Source organism: Schistocerca piceifrons, chromosome 1 (genome assembly GCF_021461385.2).
Source record: "Schistocerca piceifrons isolate TAMUIC-IGC-003096 chromosome 1, iqSchPice1.1, whole genome shotgun sequence".
NCBI lineage: Eukaryota > Metazoa > Arthropoda > Insecta > Orthoptera > Acrididae > Schistocerca > Schistocerca piceifrons.
The window spans coordinates 115,454,970-115,470,244 of NC_060138.1; the positions used below are offsets into that span (position 1 = coordinate 115,454,970).

At 38.5% G+C, this 15,275-nt stretch overlaps 1 protein-coding gene across 1 annotated transcript in view; it reads left to right on the forward strand.

Annotated features, from left to right (window-relative positions):
• The first annotated feature begins 483 nt into the window (after positions 1–483).
• Positions 484–15,275, forward strand: part of LOC124787949 (ADP-ribosylation factor-like protein 3) — a 59,949-nt gene continuing 45,157 nt past the window's right edge. The window contains exons 1-2 of the mRNA XM_047254953.1: positions 484–761; positions 13,870–14,044. Of these exons, the coding sequence (XP_047110909.1) occupies positions 615–761; positions 13,870–14,044 (322 nt within the window). The 5' untranslated portion in view covers positions 484–614. The remainder of the gene's footprint in view (positions 762–13,869; positions 14,045–15,275) is intronic.

A 15,275-nucleotide genomic window follows, 5' to 3' on the forward strand; every position in this document is an offset into this window, starting at 1 on the left:
TAGCCCACTGCAAGCAGAAAGTGTTGTCTGGGGTAAAGGGTTTGGTAACCTCGGGGATTTGCTGCAGCAGCAGGTAGCGTGGTATTGGCGGAAAGTGGCCCGGGCCTGATGCGTGGGTTCCTGCCTCCTTAACCGCTTCCGTCCACGCTATCAATCACAGTTGTCAATCCTAAAATAATTTTGGATAAGCTATAAAAATCATTGTTTAGTTTCATTGATTATTGGTACGATTAACTGTAATGGTGTAGAACGAGCGATTTTACATTCACATTCTGAATAATGAATGTACCATCATAAAGATTATATAATAGTTTGTCTACAATTTTTAACTAAATTTCAAGTTTAGTTTTAGCTACACCTATTATTATTCCGCACAGCAAGTCTTTTTCCCACACTTTCTTCGTATGTCTTCCTTTTCGATTGTCGTAAGTTAGATGATGTACACTATCGAATGTGTTGAATAGTGTTGACCGCATAGAACCTCGTTGACAGCAAAGAACCAAAGATGTAGCTTAAGTTTGGCATTTTAGGCATGTTTTGTGTGTGCTACTGAGAGCATGTTTAATAGTTGTATGGTTGGGATTTAATATGTTGTGATATATTGTTGAAGGAGAATGGCTAGTAATTGGTCATCCCCAATTAGAGGACTAGTGGTCGTTGGTTCAAGTGTTGCTGTTTGCGGTTGTGCTTATTTAATCTACAGATACTGGAAGCAGAGGGACGCGAGAAGTATCGACGAAGGATTTGAAGACGTTTCTCGTGTATGTAACGTAATTTAACGCTCTAGTAGTTTAGGTGACTGATATTTTCGCTCGTAAACTTATTACACTGGCAGCGCGTCGTAAGAAGATTGGCATTCTATAAAATGCTAATGTGTTTGGGGCATACAGTGTTGCCCTTTGGTTCCCATTTTTTTTTATTTTTATTTTTTTTTTTAGATGTTTATAATATATTATTCAGCACTATTAAATAACGTTACCCAAAAGGAATAAAACATTAAGTGCAACAAAGGTATCTTGGCAAGGCGACGACGACAGCGGTAATTTTCACGTGATTATAAAATACTTGTTCCTATGATAACTTAATCAGTTGCCCATATGGACGTTTCATACCTCCATACACTGACCTAACATGGTTGCTTCATGTTTCCAATAGAATTGTTTGTATACATTGCGAAAATGACAAGAAATCTAAACATTCGACGATGGAGCTTCAATAAACTGTAGACACCCATAATAAGTTTTTCGTTTTTAGGGTAAATGCAGGCTGCTGCTGGACTGTTTTCACTTTTTAAACATATGCCGCATTAAATGGGCTGACTCCTGAATAAAAATTTATCCTATTTAATGACATAATATTTCAAAACGTATCGTTAGAAACACAAATTATAGACTGATCGACCACCATGCCAATTTATATCGTGTCTTGCCACTGCATAATTGACATAATTTTAGATGATATAAGTCAGCTGTTCTGTTGGGTGATATTCAATACAGGCTATACTAGCGCTTCCCCATCATCCAGTTCTCAGTGACATGACATTGTCAAGTACAATAATTGTTGGTATGACAGTTTCTGGTTGCATCGAGCCTATTATCAGATTATATACAGAGGGTCATATTTATGAAAGAATTCGAAGATTGTAGGCTACTCTTAAAAGGATGACTGATTGAAGTTATTGGGTCACAGTTGTTTAATTTTTTTATTTTGTAGAACCAGTATAACAACAAGACCTTTCTCATATGTCAGTACATAAAAATTATAAAGAATGCATTGCAGTAATATGGTAACGGTAACACTGATGTGCCAGTATAAGATGCTTATTTCAAAAAATTAGTTTATGGTAAATGGGAAAGTTGATAATTTATCTGGAATTGTTGGGGCATTTCGCAGTATTTTATTCAGTAAACATTTGACATTTCGAAGTTACCATAGTTCCAGTGTTTAATAGTTGTCATTTACTTTATAATTTATGAGTAAATATAACACTAATGTGTTGAGGATAGCCACTAATGACATGTAAAAATTATATTTTTGTATGTAAAAAATAGTTTATTAGTATTTGGTATACTGTGTGCTGGACTGAGACTTGAACTTAGTACCTTTGCCTTTCGCGGGCAAGTGCTCTACCGCGGAGGAGCTTCCGTCAAGCTTGGAAGGTAGGAGATGAGGTACTGGCAGAATTGAAGCTGTGAGGACGGGTTGTGGGTTGTGCTGGGGTGGCTCAGTTGGTAGATCACTTGCCCACGAAAGGCAAAGGTCCCGAGTTCGAGTCTCGGTCCGGCACACAGTTTTAATCTGCCAGGAAGTTTCGTATCAGCGTACACTCTGCTTTAGAGTGAGAATCTCATTCTGGAAAATCCATATTCAAAATGTGAGATGATGAAGTAAGAAATAGTAACCAAATGTTTCTGTTGGCTACTTGCAGCAATTATGGAAGTGTCATAATGTGTCTAGAAATCTGGGAGTGGTTCATTCATGAATTCTCCAATTGCACTGTGGTATTAGGAGGGTATTTCAATTTATGAATAATAAATTGGGAGATGTATGCGTTTGGTATAAACTGCATCTTCTAGCAATAAATGCACCTGAACAGTTCAAATCGTTGAACATAGACTTGTAACCATAAAGCATCAATGGCTGCTAGTGTTGGAAAAGCCAATTGTTTCTACTGAGCAAATATGACAAGACATAGGCTTCCATCAGTCTGCCCAGTGGCAAACACAAAAGTTCTGAAGAGCAAGTAGATATAGGATGCCACAGTTTCAAGACTTTGTTATTTAGGTATGAGACATATGCCTCAAGGGATAGCAAATTATGGGAGGGACACACCATGGTTCAATAATAGTGGTAAACAATTATAAAGACAGCTATATAAATAGCATCCAGGGAATTTGAAGCAAAATTTTATGTGCCAAAATGTAAAGAGTCCATAGAAGTTGCACTTCTTTTTAAAATAGACCATTGTATCAAGTCACATGTTATTGATAAGTGGTCAGTGTTGAAAAGTAACTAAAGTACGTCAGAAGAGGAGGGTCAGCATCACAGTCAGGTCTACCATTATATTCACCAATATCATTGTGCGAAGCTCTGTTTGAAAATAAATTAAATTATAAAATCCCGACATTGATTAAAATAAGTTATGGTACCACTAAGGCTATATATATTTGATGGCTGTAGACCTAGACATAAGGAAAACAATTGATGGCTTTATTCAATATTACACCTTCTAGGCAGTTGATGTCATTTACCTTTTGGATAGAAATTAGTTTTTTTTTATATACCATAACCACATAAATAATTAGAAAAATTTACAAAGCTTTGGATGAAAAGAGTTGACATTTGCGATCGAAGCTTTCACTCGTGAATATTTTGTAAAGCTTGAATACTGTACTTTTTCATCTAGTTAATGAAGTCCTTTTGAATATGTTTCCTAATTTGTGGCGCAATCTTGAATATTCTTGGTCACTCAAAAGCCATTTTCGGCCATGTGCATCATTGATAATTCATGATGTTCAGGTTGTCTTCTGGAGTCAAAATAAGATGATGCAATTTTTAGAGCATATTCAGTTTATTGGCAGAGCTCCACAATTACCTCCAGAACGTGACCAGCTTTACGCTTGTCTTCATTACCGCCCGGTAGCTGAGTGGTCAGCGTGACAGACTGTCAATCCAAAGGGCCCGGGTTCGATTCCCGGCTGGGTCGGAAATTTTCTCCGCTCAGGGACTGGGTGTTGTGTTGTCCTAATCATCATCATTTCATCCCCATCGACGCGCAGGTCGCCGAAGTGGCGTCAAATCGAAAGACCTGCACCAGGCGAACGGTCTACCCGACGGGAGGCCCTAGCCACACGACATTTCCATTTACCACAAAATTTTATCATCTCTGTGCATTAAACATAAAGCACAAGACAAAATAATGAATGTAATTTATAGCAACAGTGCAGTGGGCTTTAGAAACATACATATTAAAATCGGTTGAGGGTATCTTGCCACTTCCTACTCCATTCCTTAACACCATCAGTGTCATACTGACACAGGGAGTTAAATGTGGTACAAAGTAAACAATTTTGTCGTGTAGGTTTGCTGATGACTGTAATTCGGTCAGAAGTGGTAGTGAAGTTGGAAGAGCATTTGAAGAGAATGGATAATGTCGTGAGATTGTAAGACGAATACCAATAAAAGTGAAAGAAAGGTAATGGAATGTAATTAAATTAAAACAGATGATACTGATAGTATTAAGTTAGGAAATAAGACACTACAAGTAGTAAATGAGTTTTGCTACTTGCACAACAAAAGAACTGATGAATAGAGAAAGATGTAAAATACGGACTGGCAATATAAGAAAAGCATATCTGAGGAACTTGTTAACATGTAATCTCAATTTGCATGTTAGTAAATGAAGGCAGGTTTCCGCATTAGCAAAAGAGTTGTGTACATATCTGGCACAATTTGACAAAAAGGCTAATAAATGTAATAGAGCTGATGTCTAGAATTTAAAATGTGGGTCTTCACATGACTATTATTTTGAGCAGAAATAATGTGATTTCAGCGTGTTTCAGGGAGCACACTTATTATAGTACGTAAGTTCTCGGAATAGAAAAAAAGTTCATCATCACAGAAACAGTTTTTTTTTTTTTAATGTAGTCTCCTTGTGTATTAGTGCGCATGGTCCAACAATGTTCCAATGCATTGATCATTGATCCCATCTCAAAAGTGAGTTTCCTCCAGGCCCACAAAATAGTTGTCAACTCTGGCTATCGTTTCTCCATTTGAAGTGAATCTTCGTTCACCAAGAAAAATGTTCTGTTTTGGGAAGAGATGGAAATTTGACAGACATATCAGGTGAATAAGGGTGTGGCAGCAATTCATACCTTAGTTTATGTGATTTTGCCATGGCGATGGCACATGTGTGCGAGCGCACATTGTCTTGATGGAAGCTGGCTTTCTTCCTTGCTAAACCTTGCCTTTTTACGCATATCTTTTGGTGCAGTTTGTCCAGGAGATTAGTGTAGTATTCTCCAGTGATTGCCTAGTGGGGAGATAATCTACAAACAGAATCCCCTTCGCATTCCGGAACACTGATGCCATGATCTTTCCCTCCGAAGGAATTATCTTTGCTCTCTTTGGTGGCAGAGAATCAGTATGTTTCCACTGCTTTGACTGTTGTTTTGTCTCTGGGATATAATTGTGCACCCAATTTTCATCTGTGGTCACAAACAGTGCAAAAAATCTTGTTTGTTTCTTCTAAAATGGACCAAATATTGTTCTGATATATCCATTCTCATGCATTTTTGATCCAGCGTCAAGAGTTGCGGCACCCAACTTGCAGATAATTTTTTCATTTCTAGTTCTTCACTTAAAATGTGATATACCCTTTCAGATGACATGTGACAAGCATGAGCAATTTCACGCACTTTCAATCGGTGACCCTCCATGACCATTTTGTGCACTTTTGCAATGATTTCTGGAGTAGTGACACATCTTGGGCGACCACTGCTCAGATTGTCATCTAAGCTCTCTCGACCAAATTTAAATTCATTTGTCCACTTGGCAACAGTTTAATATGAAGGAGCAGAGTCCCCCAGTGTATTCTGGAAATCGGCATGAATGTCCTGTGCTTTCATACCTTTGTTTACAAAGTACTTAATCACTGCTCGAATGTTGATTTCTCTCCATCTTCGTAAATCACTACGTGGGAACAACAATAGAGCCATGTCACTGCCACAGCTCTCTTCCAAGAGAACTGACGTGGTACGTGTTTACAGGAAACAGTCCAATGAGTTATCACGTGAAAAACTCGTTGCACCAGTGCTGATATCTCATGGTGACTCCGAGAACTTTCCAAACCATCCTCATAGTTAGTGTTTTAGGATGCCATCTGAGACAGTAACTACATATTGGTAAGTTGATGAAATACATTAATGTCCTTTTTTCCCAAAATTGATTCACTACTAGGTCATTTGTTATTAAATCTACCCTTCCAAGTTTTACTGTTCTTCTGTTGTGCCAAGTTTCACAAGCTTTCGTGTACTTCTTGTGTGAACTGTTTGTCATCAATGTTAACTACCATATAGGGTTACAATTCAAAGTACACCCTTACACTTAAATTTATGTTAAATGTTAAGAAATTCCTCTTTTTCAGCAATGCTTTATCTTCCAATTGCCAATCTGTATTTTAATGTTCTCTACTTCTATTTTCATCCGTTTTCAAATAGCAAACCTCACTACTACTCTTTTTGTCTTATTTCCTCACCTAATTCTGTCAGCATCACCTTATTTAATTTGACTACTTTCCATTACCTTTCTTTCACTTTTGTTGATATTCATAGATTATAATCTCTTCGCAAGATGCTACCCTTTCCATTCAAATGTTCTTCCAAGTTCTTTGCCAACCGTGACAGAACTACAATGTCATCAGAAAACCTCATAAGTTTTATTTCTTTTACCCGAGTCGTCTCTTTCTAAATTACTCCTTGGTTTCTTTCACAGCTTGCTCAGTGTATAGATTAAAGGACTTCAGGGATAGGATACAACTGTGTCTCACTCCCATCTCAGTTTCCCTGTCATGTCCTTTGACTATTATAACTGCAGTCTGGTTTCTTTTACAAGTTGTAGATAGTATTTTGCTCACTTTATTTTGCACATGCTATTTATTTTGCAGTTCTTCAAACTGTCTCCTGGAATAAGTCGTAGGGTCAGTATTGCCTTGTGTGCTCCAACATTACTCCAGAACCAAAACTGACTTTCCCCTAGGTTGGCTTATATGAGTTCATAATTTAGATAACATGGGTGGAGAAATTACAGCAGTCTATAGCACATTATCACATGGTGAAACAGTTAAGATTGCAAATAATCATTTATTAAAAATGATGACTGGTTTCAGGCTTTATGCTGGCCATTTTCAGATTTACAGCACCATATGTCTGAAGCCAGAAGTGCACAGAACAGTTGGGTGATGCCACAGTCATTTGTTGCTTTACCAGCAGTACAAATGATGTTTGGTTTTGGCCTGCATTGTGGCCATCTTCAGATGTACAGCACAATAAGGCCAAAGCAGGGGGTTCACAGAACAGTTGCATGATACAGTGGTTGTTTACTGCTTTACTAGCAGTGGGATCTGAACAGTTCTCAAGGAATATCAGCCACTCTAGAGAGCTTGTTTCCATTTACTTCTTTCTGTGCACTGTCAATTTCTTTTCAAGTATTATATAACCCATCTCATCTTCACCTAGTATGTCTTCTCTTTCCATAATGTTGTGTTAACGTTTGTCTCCCTTATACTGGCCCTGTATCTATCCCTTCCACCTTTCCCTTCTTTGCTAAGTACTAGCTTGCCATGAGTTAGTGATATTCCTAAGGCTGCTTCCTTTTTCTTAAAATGTCTCTTCAATTTTACTATAGATGGCATCTATCTTTCCCGTAGTCATGCATGTTTCTACAGCCTTGCATTTGTCCTCTAACCTTTCATACTTGGCCATTTTGTATTTCCTATGAAACTCGTTTTAATAGACACCTGTGTTCCCTTTCATTTGCTGCAGTTTTGTATTTCTTCCTTTCATCAATTTAATTCATTACCTCATGTGTTTTACCTCATGTGTTGTCCAAGGACTTCTACTAAGCCTTGTCTTTTTAACAGTGTGGTTGTCTACTACCTTCACTTTCTCAAATCTACCCACTCATCTTCAATCATATTTCTTTCCCCTGTTTCAGTCAGTTGTTGACTAATGCTCCCTGTGGAATGCTCAACAGCCATTGGTTCGTAGCTCCCATCTCCATAATTTCCTACCTTTCGCCATTTCCTTCAGCCAGTAACCAATAAATTATGGTTAGTCCACATGTACCTCTGGAAATGTTTTATAGTTCAAAATCGTACCATTACACTTTCAGTCTGAAACTTTCCAGTGTCCCCAGGTCTGTCCATGTTTACAACCTTCTTGCTTGATTCTTAAACGAAGTGTTATTGATGATTAAATTACATTCTGTGCAAAATTCTGTCAGATGACTCCCTCTTTCCTTCCTTACTCCCTCTTTCCTTCCTTACTCCCTCTTTCCTTCCTTACTCCCTCTTTCCTTCCTTACTCCCTCTTTCCTTCCTTACTCCCTCTTTCCTTCCTTACTCCCTCTTTCCTTCCTTACTCTCCCACCCTCTCTCCTCGATTCTGTGTTCTGCTATTTTTCATTCTCTTACTTTTCTTTCTACTCAGTTCCAGTCACATGTAGTTAAATTTTTGTCTCCATGAACTATCTGAATAATTTCCTTTCATACCTTCTTCCAGTCTCATCTGTGGTGCTAGTTGTCATATAAGCCTGCACTAGTGTGGTGGATGTTGTCTTGTCCTTGATAATACATTAACCATGCTGTTCATCGTAGCTTACTACATTCCTGTTTTCATGTTCTTTATTAGGCCTACTCCTGCATTACCCCTGTTTGATTTTATGTTGACAACCTGTACTGACCTGACCAGAAGCCCTGTTTGTCCTGGCACCACACTTTACTAATTCCTACTATATCTAATTTGACCCTGTCTGTTTCCCCTTTTTAAATTCTTGAACCTTCCAAATTGTTTAAAGGATCTAACATTCCATACTCCGATCCATAGAATGCATGTCTTGTTTTTCCTGATGACATCGTCCCTCTAAGTAGCATTGGCCAGAGATCTGAATGGAGGACTATTTTACTTTTGGAATATTTTACCCTAGACTAGAGGATCCCATCGTCGTTAAGCTGTACAAAGAACAGCATGTCCTCAGCGAAAAACGGAAACTGATGTATTTGTCCTTGCTTTCAGCCATTTGCAGTATCAGCACAGTAAGGCAGTGTTACTTAGTGTTACAAGGGCAGATCAGTCAGTCATCCGGACTGTTGCTCCGGCAACTACAGAATGAAAAGGCTGCTGCCACCCTTCTCCAGGAACCGTGGATTGGTCTCACCTCCCTGCAGATACCCCTCCATTGAAGTTGCACCATGGGTACAGATATCAGTATTGTTGAGGCACAGTAGCCACTCCACCTTGGTGCAAGGTCCACGATATGTGAGGGGCATAATATTATAAGTTAACAATAAGACAAGATTTGACATGTGTAATAAGAAAAATTAGTAATTATATTAGAGAAGAGTAATTTGGATTTAGAGAAAGCAGAGGGTTGACAAGTAATGTTGGCATTGCCCATGCTATGGATGTGAATAGAATAACTTATTTTACTTAGAACAACTTACCTTAGAAGAAGCTTATGAGAATGTGAACTGAGAGCTAATCTTCAGAACTAAGAAGAAATAGGACTGGACTGAAAGGCTAGAAGAGTTATTAATCAACTGCTTCAGAACCGAAGCACTAAGGTAGACATCAGTAAGGTACAAGAAGAGCTCAGGATTAGAAAGAGTTAGACAGGAATTTCCTCTGCCCCTTGTATAATTAATGTATTTATTGAGATAGCTGTTCAGATCTCGAAGGAGAATAAAAGCTCATGATTACAAGGTAGGTTGTATCAGATTTGCTGGTGACACCACAATATTTGTAGACTCTGAAAAAGAAAGGAATAGGTTTTGCCAATCCTATTGTACACTCTTAAGATAAGAAAATTAAAATTGAACAGTTGGTCCGACTACCCAGTTATCAGCTGCGATGTGGATCAGTAGGCAGTTGACCATTGATAGGTGTGGCAGTTTGAGCAGTTTTGCATGAAATAATTTTTCTTTTCAGTCTTCTGACTGTTGTCACTTAATCTTTCCTGTGGCCTATACTGTTCCATTATCATCACTGACTGCGTCAGGTGCTCTCTCCGAGGTATATGCCTGCTGGCTGTCAAATTATTTACTGTCGGCTGGTGTTCAAATTGCCATTCATTCTCGAAATGACTGTCTTCGGGTACTTGATATGCTACCTGAAGTACCACTGATGGTGTGCCCTGCTTTGGTTGTGCTGGGTTACTTGCTCTATAACCATTTTCAAAGTTATTTCCCTTAGAATTCGGCTGTTTCCTCCATTGTGTATTTAGGAGATAGAATGCTGGATTCCAGGGGAGCTAAGTCGAAATGCTGTGTCATGGTTGATAAGATTCTGTGCGATCTTTATTCTGATGGATTCTTTAATAATGTTGTCCCAGTATCTGTGTGTCTGTGTCAGAATCTTGACATCCTCATAATTCGTCAGATGATGGAGTTCCAAACAATGTTCCACTATAGCTGACTTGGAAGCTTGTTTGAGTCTGGTGTGCTGTTGGTGCTCCTTACACCTGATGTCTACGGTTTTGGTGGTCTGGCCGATACATGACATTGTATGTGGTAAATGCCTAATTTCTGTAGGCCCAGATCATCCTTTACATTTCCTAACAGAGCCTTAATCTCTATTGGTGGGCAGAAAATGCTCTAAACATTATATATGAGAAGACTTCTGTTGATTTTGGCAGATATTCGCCAGGCATATGGTGAAAAACCCTTCTTTGTTCGTCTTGTACATCTACTGACTTCTCTGGTGGAGAAGGAGGGCATAGTGCCATCTGAACATCTCTTGGAAGAATATCCATTTCTATAGAACACAGACTGCAGGTGTTCTATGTCAGTAGCCAAATTGTCTGGATCCAAAAGAGTTCTTGCTTGATGGGCCAGAGTTTTGAGTACACCTTTCTTCTGTGCCAAATGGCAGCAGCTACAGGCTTGCAGGTATAGATTGGTGTGGGTTGGTTTTCAGTAAATACTATGACCAAAAGTGCCATCTGCCTTCCTCCGGACAAGAACATTTAAGAATGGGAGTTGTCCGCTGTTCTCCATTTCCATTCTGAATTTTATGTTAAGGGTGGCATGAGTTCAGCTCTTCCAGAAAAACAAAGAACATTTCCCTGCCTTAGGACCAAATAAGATGTGCCATCTATATATCTCGAGAAACAATTCGGTTGACTGGGGCCGATGCAAGTGCCTCATTTTCAAACCTCTCCATAAAATGGTTCATCACCACTGATGAGAGTGAGCTGCCCCTTGCCACCCCTTCTGTTTGCTCATAGAATTAACCCCCATTCAGGAAGTATGTTGAAGTTAAAATGTGCCTGAACAAGTTCAGGAGAGCACCATCAAACTTTTCTCCAATCAACTTTAGTGATTCATTCAGTGGCACTTGATTGAACAAGGAAACCATGTTGAAGTTAACCAAAATGTCAGAATCAGTGATGTGTAACTGTTTCAGATGGTGTAGAAAATTGTCTGAGTTGTGATTGTGGTGCACATTTGCCCACATATGGTAAGGGCATCTTCTTCAGGTGCTGAAGAGTGGGATAGGTGACCACGCCAATGTTGCTATCATATGTAGAGGGACCCCTTCTCTGTGCCCTTGGGCAGTCCATAAAGCCTGGGTGGTACTAGAGCTTTTGGCCTCAGCTGCCTCAAGACTTTTTCAGATATGCAGGTTTCCTTTAAAAGAGCCCTGATCTTCATGTCCACCTTGTCAGTGCAGTCCTTTCTATTGGTCTGTATGCTGGGTCACCCACAAGTTGTCGGACTTTGATGTTTTAGTTAGTCTTCTGTAGAATGGTGGCAGTGTTCCCCTTATCTGCTGGTAGCACCGCAATGGTACCATCCTCTTGGAGTTGTCTTGACAACCAGCTTCTCATCACATGTGATGTTAGATTTAGGCAGCTTGGTCTTGGTGAATTACCTTCACGTTTCCTGTCGGACATTTTCAGCTTCACTTGGAGGTAGTTTGAGAACCACCTGCTCAACCACACTGATAAAGGGCGCGACAGTGACACTCCTTAGGGTCACCGCAAAGTTGAGACTCCTGCTAAGTACCTTCAATATAGTCTCACCAAGTTGCTTCTCACTAAGGTTTTCATCCCACTTAATAGAACATTTTTTTACCATCTGAAGCAGTTACACATCACTGATTCTGCCATCTGTATTCATATGTTTGCTGCTTAAAATATTTTTCTCAGTCATAAAAGCACCTTTTGCCAATGCAATCTTTCTCTTCACTTTCATTAAGCTTCAGCTGTCATATGATATTACTACCAAACAACAAAATTGTTTCATCTGATAAATTTTTATACTGGTTTAATTTCTCCAATATTTTTCTGTACTACAGTAGAACCTTGCTAATTCATTTCTTATGGTACTGAGAGCATGACTGAAATGCAAAAATGGTCACATTATCAGAGGAACACTTTTATTGACCTGTAACGTCACAACACTTTACAGTATAATTTTAATTTTCAGCAGAAAATACTGTCCAAAATATTTTTCCATGTTAAAACATTAACAAACTGTACATACCTTATTACAGTATTGCACTGACACACAAGTAATTTGCACTTTGTGTCTTATCACTGCTTGCATTGGACGATACTACTGCAAAGTCAGCTATGATACTGGCCAGTCGCAATGGTTCCTATATGTTGGAACACTGATGTCTGTTTACATGTAGAAATGACATCAGAACCTGAGGGTAACCAATCATACATATGTTCCATCTTTGTACGAGATTGGACGTATGACAGGATTTTTGACAAACAGAATATTATTAGATTGTCAACCCATGGGATACTAAAATTTTATGTGACAGATAATTGATAAAACGTGTATACATACGCAACAGTACGAACACAGACTCCTTTGTAGACCGCTACATGTGGTGTATGAAACTGTTTACACCATTTATGAAAGTACAGTATTGAAACTCAAATTTAGGGCACCCTTTTATGTTACAGTTACCTTGGTGAATACACTTTCCAAACCTTCTTTCATATTGCTGTTGAACTAAAATGTGATTTACCTGCGCTATACTTTGATTTTCTAATGAGAATTATAAGTCATTGGCTTACCTTCCCAACATTACTTTTAACCTTACCGTATTGTTTGTAATGAGTTGCTACAGATCTCTCTTGATTTTGCTGTAAACTTTCGTATTTAATGACTGTTGTGGCCCACGCTGCTGGCTGTTATTCTCATCATTGTGATTCGTGTATATTTGTCAAAGGAAATAAGGCATGACGGATGTCATTAGTAATGTATCTTATTGAATATTTTAGTGAGATTTGCTCTATCATGCCATGGATTATCATTTCTGAATTGTATGAATGATGCTTATGCTGCTGCTGCTGCTGCTGCTGCTACTGCTGCACGTGTGTTCATGACTAATTTCTAAATTCTAATAGACCATGGAAGTCGTGAAGTTTTATTATCATCTCAGTAAAACAAAGTTACATAATTAATTTGTTACAGATTTAGATGCACATGTCTGTGGTCCTTGTACACATTGGAATCCATGTGTCACAGCACCATCAACAGAAGTGGCCAAAACAAAGTTGTGCGGCCCAATGATAAAATGGAGATTGGATGCAAATATTTGTTTTGGTGGCTCTAGTGGCATGTCACAGTACTACGGTGTATCTGCAAATAAACAATAATATAATTATGTAATTGTATTTATTTATTTATTTGAAGATTTAATTAAAGCTTCTCTACCCCCTGTACTCTGATGTGTCATTGTATCTTTTAGTCCTTAGGTAAGTGTCTCATGATCTGGCGCATAGTCACAATGCCTTTTATAGGGAACCTATCTATTTATGAGACGCCAGTGAAAATATCTTTCTTTTTATATTGCTTCCCTTTTTTGTTGCAAATTTCAGAAACAAACATTAGTGTCACCGCATTAAAGTATGTAAGGGTTCTATTATGTTGGCTAAATTGGGAAAAGTTGTTCAGAGACAAGTGTTCAGTGTTTTAGTAGGTCATTTTGTCATCCGATCAGGTACCTTAGGATGAGGTTGATATCAGACCTATAGTGACAACTGTGGTAGAGGTTGAAATAGGTTTTGAATTGTATAATTTGTTTTCATTTTTGTTTCTGCAGAAGTAGTTATGATTTTTAAACTTTTCAGTTGGAAGACAATCCTGAGAGAAGAGTTCTGGTGCTTGGTCTTAACAACTCTGGGAAGAGCACACTGTTAAATCAAGTGACAACAGGGAGCACTGATGTTAAAACTGTTAAACCCACTGAAGGATTCAGGGTCACCAGTCTGCAAAACAAAGATGTTTCGCTTAGCATCTGGGAGAGTGAGTATATGACAGGATTCCAACAAGTGTTATTGTTCACTCTAATTAAGTAGTGGTTCCCCAAGCACATGCAGGTTATTGTAAAGGCAGCTGATAGAGGCACCATTGAAAACAAGTCACTACAGTGTTAAGTACTATGGCCCATGTATTTAACATAAGCAGAGTTGTGTGGTGTACCGAGTCAGCTTTCTTTGCTCAAAATTTTCCCTGCTGCCAGATTGTAAAGCACTTTTGCATTCCAATGTTTAGTTTGCAGGTTCTTTCCAATCTAAAATTTTATGTAATATGGTGCCAATGATCCTGTTTTCAACCAGTAAAATTTTCAGTTTATAGATTAGTGTACTATCAGCACAGTTAATTGTCTGTATTCATAAGAATCAGAGACAAGAGAAAAACATATGTAGCAACTAGCGGTACTCTATGTAAGCAAATAATTTATTCTCTGCTAAATTCAGGTTGTAATTTAAGATTTGGTTTTCACTCTGATCACTTTCCCTTTTCAGTATGGGATGACTTATAATTTCCTTTGTTTCATAAAATGTCATATAATCTGTCATAAATTTACTTCATTATAATAACACAAAACCAGAGATATTATAAACTTAGTACTCCCCAAAAAATGCACTGTCTCATTAACTTTTTTCAAAATAAATAATCATCATCCAAATGATCAAGATAGCACAGTTGAAAATAGATTTGCTCATTGCTAGTGACTTTCAGAATTCATAACCCCACAAGCAGTTATTTGATCTTCACCAAAACAACTTAAAGTTCTGTGTTTGCATCACAGAACACCACATATGCCATGTGTTAAAAACTTTTAAGTTGGTTAATTAACTAGCTAGATTAGTACTGATCTCAGATTGAACATCATCACACAGATGATGTGACTTACCAAACGAAAGCGCTGGCAGGTCGATAGACACACAAACATACACACAAAATTGAAGCTTTCGCATATATATATACCCCCCACGGAGGGGTATCTGTTGAGAGGCGAGACAAACGTGTGGTTCCTGAAGAGGGGCAGCAGCCTTTTTCAGTAGTTGCAAGGGCAACAGTCTGGATGATTGACTGATCTGGCCTTGTAACAGTAACCAAAACGGCCTTGCTGTGCTGGTACTACGAACGGCTGAAAGCAAGGGGAAACTACAGCCGTAATTTTTCCCGAGGGCATGCAGCTTTACTGTATGATTAAATGATGATGGCGTCCTCTTGGGTAAAAAAATCC